Source organism: Letharia columbiana (assembly GCF_014066305.1).
Source record: "Letharia columbiana isolate WasteWater2 chromosome Unknown Sc0000044_s0, whole genome shotgun sequence".
Taxonomy (NCBI): Eukaryota; Fungi; Ascomycota; class Lecanoromycetes; order Lecanorales; family Parmeliaceae; genus Letharia; species Letharia columbiana.
Window position 1 is genome coordinate 353403 of NW_023501088.1, and position 13499 is coordinate 366901.

Genomic DNA, 13499 nt, shown 5'->3' on the forward strand with positions numbered 1-13499 from the left:
TAGAAAAGAAGGTGAGAGTCTCCCATAAGAAGAAAGAAAGAAAAACGAGTGACGCGGTTGATGTTTTCTGAAAATAGATTGAAGGAGGTATCTTATGAATCCGTTGACCCAAAGGGAACAAGATTCAGGGCAGTGTCTAAAACGCCAAGACTTGATCCCACCAATGACGCATTTCTTTCCTTTTGCGTGCAGTTTCTTGTAGGGCTGTAGGCAATGCAGTCGTCAGCGCCTCAAACAATTTCTGTACATATATCGCTTTGTATATCCTACCCACTTCTAGATCTATGTATACGTTCGTTGGTGTTATAGCGTCATTATCATCTCATTCTGTCTGATGCAATCCTCATCCTATCTCCTCCGCGTGCCTGGCCTTTAAACCGCGGCGTGGAGTCCAAGCTCCCGAATATGGATCTCTAGCATCTTTCTTAAACATAGGTTGAGAAGATGACGGCGCCGTCGTCGACTTCCTCCTCACCTTCCCCTATGAATCGTCGTCGAAAGAGCTGGGTAAGGAGATGCGAGCGCGCCTGTTGCTCGGTCGTCACATACTTTCCGTTAGGATTCATATATGGCTTGAGTACATGGGCAATATGGGTGGAGGCAGGATTAGGAATCTCTACAGGTCTCAATACATGGACAGGTTAGCACGGTCTCTCATGCACATCTGGTCCTATCCTGCGCTGACATCTTGGCACTCCAGGCACGATTTCCTCTGTCATTGGCATTACCCTTTACCTCCTCTTGAACTGGTCATACACCACCGCCGTCTTCACTGACCCAGGTTCGCCTATTAACCGGAGCAGTCAATCAGGCTACTCTCACCTTCCCACCCACGAGCCTTCTGCGCACCGAGACGCTCCATCCTTCACCGTCAAGTCTACAGGCGAGAGCCGGTTCTGCAAGAAGTGCAAAGCTCGGAAACCGGATCGTGCACATCACTGCTCGACATGTGGGCGCTGCGTGCTCAAGATGGATCATCATTGCCCATGGCTGGCTACGTGTGTTGGCTTGAGGAACTACAAGGCTTTCGTTCTGTTCTTGATCTACACGTCGATATACTGTTGGCTCTGCTTTGCGGTGACCTCGACATGGCTCTGGAGCGAAGTCTTTAGTGACACCGAATACATGGAAAGTCTTATGCCGATCAATTACGTGTTACTCTGCGTCATCTCTGGTATCATTGGCCTTGTTTTGACGGGTTTTACGATTTGGCATCTCAGCCTGGCATACAGAGGTCAGACAACTATTGAGTGTTTGGAGAAAACTAGATATCTAAGTCCGTTAAAAAAATCGATGCGACGGCAACAATTCGGCAATGCAAATGGGAACGGAGGTCAAAGCTACGGACAACAGCTTGCAGAAATCCATGCGAATACAGTACCTGGAGTTACGAGATCTGAGGAAGGGGAGGAAATGCTTTCGGATGTGGACCTTGAAGCAGGCCCACGGTCAAAGGCACATAAGTCGTTACAGAGGGACTATGGCGAAATGGAGCGATCGAGGGAGCGTGAGCGCTACGAGGACTATCTTGACGAGCAGGACTCGGAGAAGCTACCAAGTGCTTTCGACCTAGGGTGGAGGAGAAACCTACAGCATTTGTTCGGGGACAAGCCGCTTTCATGGTGGCTACCTATCTGCAACACTTCAGGCGATGGGTGGCACTGGGAGCCGAATCCAAAATGGGTTGAAGCTAGGGAAGCCATAAGGAAGGAAAGAGAAGCGCAGTGGCAAGAGGATGAGGAGAGAAGGAGGGATGGCTATGGAGATGGCTACTATGATCGACGGTGGCCTGCAAGAGAGGACTCGGAACGACATTATCTGACGACATCGAACGGCGTAAAGGATGTACCAGGTTCAGGAATCAGGTCGTCTGGGAAGGCCGATCAGATCCTTGGGAGGACTGATGAGTACTTTGATCGCAGCTTTGATGACGGCAGCCCCTCGAGCAGAATGTCCATGAAGACACTGAGGCGACGGGGTAGTTTCAGCGGGTCCAGTGACGATGACGATTACGAAGTCAGCAGTGACGAGGACAGGGGATCCGTCCAAGACATGCCGCAGTCCAATGGCCAGCCAAAAGCAGAGATTGGATGGCCGAAACGGGATTGAACGTGGAAAGAACGTTTACAGAGGGCGTACACGTTGACAAGTGAAGTAGTATTTGGGTGTGGATGTTTGCATATACCGAATGTCGCGAGGCACAAGTCTGGAAAAGAAAATGTTGGGATACCTAGGATCGATGCCATCATATCACTGAATGCTTCGACTTTGAACCAAGACTTGATGGCAGTAAGTGGTTTTGGTTCCCAGGACTATTGATTCCCTAGACTCCTCGCCATACGAGAGCCCGATAGTCTCGAGGACATATGCTATAAAAGGTCCTCGCCAGCAAAGGACAGACCTCAGAAAAGGTGAAAACCTGATTGGGTTAGTGCTAGCTTCACTTTGTTTACTTCGTTTTGACAGCCTAAGGAAGTGACGACCGACTTTGTAGCTCCACCTCTCAATTCCTCCTATGCTACCAAGAACACGTCATCCAACACTGCACCCAAGACCCTTCTACGCACCTCGAAGGCAACCAAAATCATCGGCACGATGGTTTGTTATCCCGGGAAGGTATGTATGAACTGCCAGGAGTGTTTCGGGTGCCATGCAATGAAAGGACCCACCGTTGTTGGCAATTGCCGCCCAAAGGTTCGGAGGAATTGTCCAAGAGAACGAATCGTCCGGTGAGAAGCCATCTTCCCTGAGAACTTTACCAAGCTTACGGTTAGGCAGAGAAGCTGAAGAGCGAGCGCGGAGGTCAAGTGGAGCACAGTACACCACCCAAGTACCTTTGATACAATCGGTTCCGAAGACTGGGCCTCAAGGAAGTATACCGCCCATTCCAGCGAGTACAAGTATGAACGTGAACACGTTCTCGAGACCGCCTGTACAGCCCCTTATCAGGTCTGAACAGGGCAAGACTGTCTCTTGGAGCACTAAAGCACCTTTCACCATGTCCATAGATAGTGGTGGAAAACAGATTCGGTTCTCTCACTGTCCAGTGCTCACTTTCCCATCAATGCAATACGCGTACGACTACTTCCACGTCCAAGAAAAGCTACACAACCAGTGTGCAATCCAAAACGGTCGGCCACAGCGGCTTCAAGCTGCCCAGAGACCCCTTCGAGCTGAGCAGCAAGGCTATCTAGCTGAGCACCTAGGGCTTCGAATTGGGCAGCTGGCGAATTTCGCCGCGCAGCAAGCTTGTCTTGCTGAGTCGCTCTGCCCATTCGAGCCAGTTTGGCAGTTCGATACTCCGCTCAAGCCAATTGACGCGCAGGACGTCCTCAACCTTCCAACGCCCCCAAGCCATAGTGTGTTTGACTCTCAGCATCAGCTCGCAACTGAGCCTTTTGCCCAAAGTCCGTGGAAAGAGCCCGTTCCGGTCCACTCCTCGTCCGGGTCACCGCCGCCAGAGTCTCCACCGCAAACCCTTTTCGCAGAATCGACGCCGCATGCTCGAGAGATCCAGGCCCGGCCTCGGCTCAGACTACCAGTTAAAGGATTGCAGTCTTGGCCTTTTCGATCACAAGTGACCAACGACAATCCCTTCCTGCAGTCGTCATCAATACAACCTGCGGACCAAGCAATGACGCTTCCTGGTTCATATCACCAACCATCGACCTGCATAGGTACCGTCCTCCCACGAACCCTTACCAACGAGGTCGATATCTCTGACCAACCACCAACTTTTCACGGATTGTATCACTCACCTTTCTCCTACGCAGACACCGTCCTCCCACAGACTCTAAACAGGAAGGACAGAAGAGTTCTTGGCGTTTCTTCATCTGCTGGCGTCGATGAGTAGGTTTCTCTCAACTTCTAGGACCCGGACTAGTCACATTCTCGTACGGCTGACAAGAGCCCTATCGTTCTAGGATTCGAGCTGGTTTCTGGCTGCGCGACTTCCAGTACAATGCCGATCGTTACCGCGCCGCCAGCCTTGAGGAGAGGGCTGTTGCTGCGCTCAAGTTGACACGAGCGCAGGAAGCTGTAGATAGGCTGTGCGGGTGTTCTGGAGAATACTAAAAGCAATCATCTTGTTGTGTTTGGTTAGGACCATGGTCCATGACCAGAAGATGCTAGCAGGAGAGGGACGCCTCTGATGGAGAGGAGGCATAGACCTTGCGTGTGTGCCGATCCTCTTTGTAGCATGTTTTGCATGTTGCAGAGGGTTGTGCCTGAACGATACGTCTTGTGGAAGGGTCTTCTACACTCAAGAACTGAGTGTGGTTGCCCTTCCCCATGCCAGGAAGAAGAAGCTCTTAAGGTTCACACAGCGTTAGTGCGCATATATCTCACGGTCAGCGAGAGAGGCATTTAGCTATGAGAGCACATGTCAGCCTCCTTCCCCTCTCCTCGGAGAATTTGATTTGCTTCTGGAGCTTACGTGGCATCGTACAGGGGTTACATGGCGTCCCATACATTTCACAAATCTTCGACTAGAAAATGGCATAGCATAATCACATCACCCGGCCCCAGCATCATGATCGTGCAAGCTCGTTCCATTCGTGCTCATGAATTAAATACAATTCTCTCCCCAGGATCCACCTGACCGCACGTTCGCTTCATCCCTTTGCACGTAGTGAAGGATAGCAGGCAGGCGGCCACTGAGTACCGAAAATTGACAAAAAGGAAAGAGGCCATGTCATCCATCCATTTCATCCATCGTCAAGCGCAAGAGCTGAAATAAAGGAAAACGTGCATGTTCGTGTAGGAGATCCATTCCATTCCGTCCTTCCATCCATCCATGCATCCGCCCGCCACACACCATCCATCAAAAACCATGCTCGGCAGCCCATTCGTCCTTTGCCCAGAGCGAGCACAGGCTTCCTGCAGCCAGGCGTGCAGGCGGCCAGAAGGCGCAGCGTAGTGAATGATAAGGGCAGGAAAGAAAGGGTCGGCGTGGTCGGAGATCGCGCATGGTGAAGTCAGTGGGTGGTTGATTGATTGATTGATTGCCATCAGGAGCCGATGTGGGGGATGTGGGGGATGTGTTTGTGTGTTTGTGTGTTTGTGTGTGAGGCTGGAATTCCATAATGGTAAGGATGTATTGGATAGTATCGTATTAGGATAGCATGGAACGGGAGGGGAGGACGGCGAGGAGGCGGCGCCGTCTACATGACGGTGCAGAAACTGCCCGCGGATCCTGGGGATGCGACGGTCGTTAGCTGGGGGGGTTTCTTTTTGGGTAGGAAGGGGGGGGGAGTGAGGTAAGTGAGTGAGTGAGGGAGTGAGTGGGTGGAAAAGAGGTCAGGTCAGAGGGGGATTGATGACATACCGCGCTGGTCCTGCGGATTGTGGGGCATCTCCGTCTCGGCGGCGGGGGTGCCGGCTCCGGTGAGGGGAGACATGATGGCGGTGGCGGTTGCGGTGGTGGAGGGGGGCATGGTTGGTTGGTTGGTTGGTTGGAGTGAGTTGAGTGAGGTGGAGGATTGGTTGGTTGGTTGGAGTGAGTTGAGTGAGGTTGACGAGTGGGGTTGACGAGTGAGGGGGTGGCTGGGGGATGTTAGTGGATTGTTGGTGGTGGGTTTGATGATGGTGGTGATGAGGGTGGTGATGAGATGGTGAGGTGGAGGGTGGATCTTACTGTCTTTTGGTGTGTGAGAGTGTGAGAGTGTGAGAGAGAGTGTGTGAGAGAGAGAGAGAGATGGCTTGAGTGGAGTTTGAGAAGAGTGTATGTGCTTGATGTGAGTTGTAGGTGGAGGTGTGTGATGTGTGAGTGGTCAATTGAAAAATAGGAATGCGAACTTACTGTCTGTGCGTGGTAGCTGGAAGAGGTTCGAGAGTGTTGCGCGCTTGGTGGGGGTTTGTATGTGGAGTTTGCGTGACTTGTGAGGAGGTGCTTGTTCGAAGAAGAGAAAACGGATCAGGTAGAAGAGAGGTCGACGAAGGATACTTGTAGGTGTGGGAGAGTGATACCGAGCATATATCGAGGATCACAGAGCCGAGGCGATCAATGGTGCTAATTCGAGTCAATGGACTACACCTCGGGCTTTGTGATTGTGAACATGAGCTTTGTGACTCCTTAATATTGTTGCTTCATCTTGCTTAGTATTGTCGTCGATACTTTCAAAGGAGTCGATTCTGCGCGGTGAATGGTTTCCCTGGACTCGAGCACAATAGACGGTCGGGATGATAAAGCGTGGATAATGGCAGTTTGTTAGTTGCACATGGTTTGTTCGAGATGTCAAGAGAAGGGAACGAGGCAGGTGGGGGAATGTGCATTGTGGGGACATGTGTTGATACTTGAAGATGGGAGGCGTCTGTCCATTCTCCAATGTTTCGATTCGGCCCCCTGTTGCTGATGCTAGATATTGGTTCAGTGCCCAAGCATGAGGTACATGGCCCACGCTCATACGTCTTCTTGAGTCCTTCGTCGCCTCACGTAAAGTAAGTACTTGTTGTGTTGCTTTCGTCCCTGAACGGGCCTTGCCATGTGTGCAATGGAAGAAGAGTGAAAGGTCTATCTGTCTAATCACTTACTTGTCGACGCGAACTGGTATCCCAGATCATCTTACTGGGCTTATCCTAGAAGTAGGTAAAGTCGCTCACAGTATCTAGCAGCCGATGCATAATCTCTGGCGATCTGAAAAAGGGGAGAAAGGAGGGGGAGACGGCGGGATATCGATGGGGCACCGATGTGAACATTGGCATCCACCCAACAGCAGCAAAATTGAAACCCCCCACGAGGCTCTGCGCATCTTGAACAAGACTCTCCTGTCTACCAATATCCCTTTGGATGGCAGAGACCCGTATGCCGGTCTCAAGCTGAGGCGCACTTCCCATGTTACCTTCCCACACGGCTGGAACTCGAATGCAGCAACATACGAATCCCGGATACAACGCTCAAAAGCACCGCAACAATCATGACACAGATACGATACAATGCGGTATGGGACGGTCATGTTTTCAAGTGCAATAGTGTCGCATCCGTCGCTAGTGTGAATGCATTCCAAGCGCGACATTGTTCATGCTTACTATTGTTCTCAACGCAAGCGAGGTCGTAGCGATCATTTAAGCGGTGATTCTTATGTTCACTCTATCCTCAACGCTTTCGCGATGTCATGGTCCACGCAGTCTATGCCACAGCCCAGCTGTTCATCTTCTATTGCAATTCTTGGCGAGTACTGTGGGGTAGACTTCTTGTGTAGCCCATGAAGACACCTCTTTTCGCACAGGACAACTTCTCACTCATGCCATTGGCCAGCTAAAGGGCAACTGCAGCAAGATCGAGCAATTCAGGGGTGTCCCCTAACCAAGGTCCGGTCATCTTCTAGGTGTACACCTCCTCAGTGAAAGCATTCAGCGAGATTCCCTCTTTCGCGATGTCCTCCTTGATCAAGAACAGCAACGGCATTTCGACCAGCGTACCCTTGATGGTACTCAACAAGTCCTTGACTTCCCTCGTACCTCTTTCCCCAGGCGAAAAGTTCGACTCAACAACATGGCCCCACTTGTACTTCGCGGGCTTCTTCAAGTCTTTGCCTACAGCATTTTCGTCTGAGTCCTTGAAGAAGACTTCGTAGAACGCGTTGTAATCGCTCCACGTCAATACACCGTCGTGCGGGACAGGGTGAAAGATTCTGCCGAATGCATCGCTATTGGTCTGGGCACGACTATTCCATAGGTTTAAGAAGCTGTCTGACAATGGGTCCACCACCGCCTGATCCTCGCGCGAACCGTAGTCGTAAATGTTGGGAACGCCAATCGGCTCGAAATTCTGATTCGGCTTCTCCATGTTCTGCGGCGCAAGTAGACCCAAGTGCTTCCTGAATAATTGTCGTCGAAGCGTGGCCGCGAATTTTGCTGCTCGGTGGGGCTTGCCATCCATATAAGAGTCAACGGAAATAGGGTCTTCGATGATGCATGCAATCTCAGAGTCATGATCCCCAAGTTGTGAGCGATCGTTGAGGTTGGCAGAGCCGCAAATGACAATGCGATCGTCGGCAATGAGTACCTATTAAAATCAGCACCTGATCGTTGATTCATTGACCTAGCTCACCTTCGAATGGATATACAGCTCCTCGCTGACAAAGGCTTGAATTTCTGGAATATTCCCGTTCTCCCAAGGCACATCACGGATGTCTCTACCGCCAAGCATGTAGCATTCAGAAACTGAATCCCAGTCTCCGGTGTAGAGTCCTTGCTGCTTGTTCATATTCGTCGTTGCTTGTTGATATTGCTGATACTTTTGACGACCTGCGTACTGCGCGCTTCGATCTCCGGCAGGCAATTCTACAGCGGCATCATGCTCGTACCGGGCATCTTCGTAATTCACGCCACTCTTGTTCTCAGCATTCTTCATTGGTTCGCCAACATTAAGGCGGTCGTAGTTCCTTAAATTGTAGAAACGAATGTATTCGGTAGGGTCGTATCCTTCCTTGGCAACCATCTCCATGATACTGTGTCCACCACGATTAATGGCATTGTATTGAAACTCCATGATGGCCCGAGTTCCGAGACTGGCGTCGTCTTTGAGATCTCCGGCAAAGCCTGGGACGGAAGGGATAATCACAATAATCTTGTACTTCTCGCCAGCCCTTGCTGCACGTAGAATTCGCTCCACAATCGCTGCGCCGATCTTATTCTTTACGGGCTTCTGAGCGTCGGTGCATGCTGTGATGAAAAATTGATTCTCAATGTATATGAAATAGCGACTGTTCTCGATAATGCTGATATAGGCGTTTGCGACTGAATGTTCGGTGGATATGCCATGACTCCATTTGGTACAGCTTCTGACGATCTGGCAGGATATGCCTGCGTCTTGGGTGTGACCATGTAGCTTGCTATAGTGCTCGTTGCCGCTCATGTATTGCCGGCCGGCTTCAAACCTTCCCATCATGTTTTCTTGTAAAGTTTCCGCCTTTTCTTCGAAACGCTCGCGATGCTGGTGATGACCGCCTGGTGTTGCCATATATTCGCCCATTCCACGGGCCGCGTCTTCTTCGTCAGAGCTCTGACCACCGATATCACGGCTGGAGACAGGAGGTGGTGGGAAGTACGGAACCTGCTCTTGAGCTACTCCAGTGGGGTTGGCTGATTGCCCACCATATTGCCCGTACGCTTGCGGAGGACGCCCTTGGGATGGAGGAGGGTAGCCTCCATTACCCTGAGATGAGCCTACGTTCTGGTACCCAACCGACTGTGGTTGGTAAGGCAGGTATGGCTGAGAGGCTGGTGGAAGTGCCTGAGAAGCTTGATGAGGCACTGTCCCCGCCGCATTCTGGGTAAAAGTGAGCCTTGAATATCTCGTATCTTTCCGGACGTCGTATTTCTCGTTATAAATGAAGTTCCACCGTTCTACGAAATGGGCTCGAAGGTCTTCCACAACAGGGCCACTCAGACTGATTGAGATGTCTGACCAGCCCATTCTTGAGCTGTCTCTGCGGTCTAGCTTGTTGTCTTGGTAATGCGAGACATCTTGGAAGTCCATGATCCTATCGAGCGTCAACTACGACTTACTCGAGCAAAACTTGTTCACCAAGGCTAATGCTCACCTAGCGTTGTTGTAGTCCTGCCCCGGGAACACAATTTCATCAAGATTGGAAGGGTGACAATCAGCGATCGGGTGCTGATTCGTGTCCCATCTTCCATAGCATAGATCCAGCCCGCCCATGAAAGCAATCTTGCCGTCGATGAGACACAGCTTCTCGTGATGTGCCCAATAAAGGACGACATCTTCGTTCATACCATAGATGGCCTTCAAGGCATCTTCAGGTAGCTGAGAAGCAGTCTTGGCGCTTAGAGATAGGTGCTGCAAAGAGGAGAAGAAAGAAGACTGGAGAGTCTGGGCATCGGGGAGATGATCAGGATGTCGGAAGACCGCTATGTTGGGATGAAGGTCCTCCAGTGCATGCTTGGTGTGATACGAGCAGACTGTCGAAGGAGGGGCCATCAGCGGATTCTCCCTCTCCACGTGTTCGAGGGACAGAAAGGTAGCGGCAAGACCCATGCCACTGAGCGCTCGAGTTATAGGATCGGTGTTTCTTGGTAGAAGGGAGTGCAAATAGTCTGGCAAGGTTGGAGAAAGGTACTTACGCGTTAGAGCCTGCGTCACCTCCTTGTAAACAATAACGTTGACCTTGACACCACGTTGAGCGGCTGCTTGTAACATGCGGTCAAGGCGATACTGCTCATTTTTGGAAGGAGGTCTCCGCAGGTAGAGCTCTGGTGACAGCCACCCTTATTGATCGGTTAGTCGGAGAAACTGCTTGGTAGCAAAGAGATTTCTCACAGTCCAGGATCCATATGGACTCTGTCGCTTGCTCCAGAGCTCTAGACACGGCCCACATGTAACCACAACCATCGACATACCACTTTGCGTCGTTGCCAGTTCTTTGAGCTGCAAAGCTGCCGTAACGATGTTGGCTAGTGTTGTGCATCCCATTGTCGCACTGAGCGCCTGCATGAGTATGGCTATGCTTGGGACCTGTTCCACCGAGCTTCTGATCGATTCCAGAGCCGATGTCTTGGACCGTTTTCTGAAGCTTGCCAAAAAGGAAAGACCCTAGACCGCCAGATGGGTTTGACTGGCTGCTGCCATCGTGCTGAGGCATATATTTGTCTCGTACTTTTCGATAAGTGTCTCCGATCAGGCCTCGCTCTCCCTCTGCTCCTTCATCGTACTCCCCTTCCTCCCGGAGTCTGCTGCCTGAAGATCCAGGATAGTCTCCGTAGGCCAAAGGATCATCTTCCCTACCGCCAGGATGCTGGCCAGCTCTAGGATCCATTATTGCTAATCAGACAAAAACACAATGATAAGGATACTACTAGGGATTGCAATTCGGTCCGAAGACCTGAGGTGGTGAGATGTTTCAAGCTCGATATCCCTTGTGCCAGACGTGGGAATAAAGACGTGCTTCTCGCTGACTGCAGACGCAGCTGGGCACATCAGGGACCAATTAGCATCCAGCTGACTTCAATCCAACAGGGCAGGCGCGAGCCGCAACACTGACAGCGACAGTCTATCAGCATGTTTCAACAATGATACCCCTTGTACTATCATTCTGCAACTTGCCAAGAGATCTCTGAGAGTAAGTTGTTAAAGAGTTGACAGCGGAGATGCGGAACTGGCGGCGGTCTTCGAAGGGGGCTAGAGTACTGAGCCAAGCATGACGATCTCCTCCACCCTCCGAGGGGCTCCATCTACCCGATGATTCACGGACCTTACGTTGAAACCACATCCTGCATCATCTTCTGCTCTTATATCACGCCTCAATGGCCTCTACACTCCTAAAAACCACACCAAGAGCACTGTCGAAATTGACGCCATTACATCAACAACGTCTCACATCTCTCGTATCTTTGAACATTGCTAGGATGACTACCAGCGGTACTCGAGTTGCTACACTAGATGCGAGTGAAACGTCACCAGTTGACTAACAGACACTGACCAAGACACTGACCAATTGCTTACAGTCTTCCCTCCGTGACCGCCTCCCTGTCCAAGCCCCTACTCTTTTCGAAGCAAAAGCCGCCAAGAACCTCACCTTCGAAGACATAGCAAAGCAGCTTGGCCGCAATGAAGTAGCTGTTGCAGCCATCTTCTACGGCCAAGCCCAAACAACATCCGAAGATGCTGAAAAGCTCGCCGACATCCTGGGCGTGGACAAGAGCAAGCTTGGGATGCAGTTGGCAGGCTACCCATTCCGTGGCCAAGTCATGGACATGCCGCCAAAGGAGCCGTTAATCTACCGCCTCTACGAAATTGTACAGAACTACGGATACGCATACAAAGCCATATTGAATGAAAAGTTTGGAGACGGGATAATGAGTGCTATTTCGTTCTCGACGAAGGTCGAGAAAGAGACAGACAAGGACGGGAACAACTGGGCTATCATCACCCTGAGAGGCAAATGGTACATCGTTTCTCTGGGAGCGGCATGTCTGGACAGATGACTGACTACAGCTTTAGGTTGCCTTTCTCCAGATTCTGAATAGAGATATTCTAAAGCGTGATCCATCTATATAAATGAGTAGTAAAAGCCTCGACGTCTTTTTCCCTCCCTGTCGTGATTCGAAGCAACACAATCTCACCACTGTTACCTTAGCCATTTCCCTTCGTAGACATTGCTTCATTCTGATTGCAATGCTTTCACTATGCCTGTCCGGGTGGAAACGCCAAGACCAGGACACGAAGACACCATGAATCGTCCTTCCCGTTTCGTTCACTTCCTCCACGCGTCTACCACGAGCAAATTCCACCACACAAAATGGCCTCCGTTTGGACGCCATCAAGCCATCAACTATCATCTGTGGAAGCCAATGATATGCCTTCAATGAACCGGTTGATGAGTCTTCTTAATTGACTGTTTACAGTGTCAAAAGGTAGTGTCGAACCAGCCTAGCTCAACACAATCCATTGACTTTGCAAAGAGGACGCCATATGCAAAACCTGAGGCGCTCTTCGAAATTTGATGAAAATGGGCCAAAAGCAATCCAAGCGCGTTTCCTCCACCTCCTCGGCTTCGCTCCTCACCACCTATATCAGCTCCCCCTCCAGCATCAGCTCTCCATCCAACCCAACCAGTCCCACCAGTCCAATTAGCCCAGACACCCTACTCAGCGAAATCTCTATTCCAGCAATACCACGCCAGCTCACACGCATCTCCGAGATCCTTGATCCTCGTGACATCCTTCGCGAACAGACTTATCTTGATTCACCATCACGCATCCGTTCTTCCTCTCAACCATTGACTTCGCCGAACGCACCGAAAGGCGGGATCGTGCATTCGCCATCTGGCAATGCATTAGGGGCGGAGGAGTTCATTGCGCATCCGAGTCGGCCATTGGCGATGTGGGAGAGGCAGGAGAGGGTGTTGCAGGCGACGAGAGAGGGGATGGAGAGGTTTGAAGCGGAGAGTAGGGCGGGGATGAGGAGTAGAATGGGAACAGCCAAAGACGAGAAAGGAGGCGGAAGGGGAGGGAAGAGGCGATGGTGGTTTTGTGGACTTTGACCATGATAGGAGGCATCGTTCTGGCTGGGCACTGTAGCTGGTATGGCTGTGACGGAAGGTAGCTGTACAGTTGAACTTGTTAGCTGGTGTGCTTCTGAAATCCAAGAGCTACCCTACCAAATCTCGCTTTCATCAAATCAGCTTTGGCGGCCTGAATCCATTTCTCGACCTTCGAGTCATCTTGCCATATATTATCATCCAAGGCCATCGATTCCATAAATCTTGGCTTGATCTTGTCAACCATCTCCACTTGCGAACATTTTTTCCTCGACGGCCAGGTGTCACTGGCGGGAAATCTGCTTCTCAGCCGTCAAATTCTCACTCGTGAGAGACTTGACCCTTTCATTCCGAACACTCGAGGCTCTTTACCCACCAGCAGCTCCGTCTCACTCACTCCCACAACAAATCAACACTCGACCAAAGATTTCTTCAACTTACAACCAACTTGCATCAGGGTTGAAGTCATCCTGCTCTGCCTTTACCTGGGGAAGGCCC

General features: G+C 51.0%; 4 protein-coding genes across 4 annotated transcripts; 3 read left to right on the forward strand and 1 right to left on the reverse strand.

Moving 5' to 3' along the window:
• Window positions 1-483: 483 nt before the first annotated feature.
• On the forward strand, window positions 484-2109 carry HO173_009964 (uncharacterized protein; the record flags this gene model as incomplete). The annotated part of the gene is made up of 2 exons (XM_037311851.1): window positions 484-640; window positions 701-2109. The coding sequence occupies 2 exons, from the start codon at window positions 484-486 to the stop codon at window positions 2107-2109; spliced, it is 1566 nt and encodes a 521-aa protein (XP_037161313.1).
• Window positions 2110-2283: 174 nt separating this feature from the next.
• On the forward strand, window positions 2284-4074 carry HO173_009965 (uncharacterized protein; the record flags this gene model as incomplete). The annotated part of the gene is made up of 6 exons (XM_037311852.1): window positions 2284-2289; window positions 2390-2427; window positions 2495-2616; window positions 2663-2729; window positions 2779-3849; window positions 3924-4074. The coding sequence occupies 6 exons, from the start codon at window positions 2284-2286 to the stop codon at window positions 4072-4074; spliced, it is 1455 nt and encodes a 484-aa protein (XP_037161314.1).
• Window positions 4075-7321: 3247 nt separating this feature from the next.
• Window positions 7322-10778, reverse strand: HO173_009966 (uncharacterized protein; the record flags this gene model as incomplete). Its single annotated transcript, XM_037311853.1, has 4 exons — window positions 7322-8005; window positions 8051-9485; window positions 9546-10230; window positions 10283-10778. 4 exons carry the CDS (start codon window positions 10776-10778, stop codon window positions 7322-7324), a joined length of 3300 nt encoding a protein of 1099 aa, XP_037161315.1.
• Window positions 10779-11265: 487 nt separating this feature from the next.
• On the forward strand, window positions 11266-11984 carry HO173_009967 (uncharacterized protein; the record flags this gene model as incomplete). The annotated part of the gene is made up of 3 exons (XM_037311854.1): window positions 11266-11403; window positions 11467-11906; window positions 11963-11984. 3 exons carry the CDS (start codon window positions 11266-11268, stop codon window positions 11982-11984), a joined length of 600 nt encoding a protein of 199 aa, XP_037161316.1.
• Between the last annotated feature and the right edge of the window lie 1515 nt (window positions 11985-13499).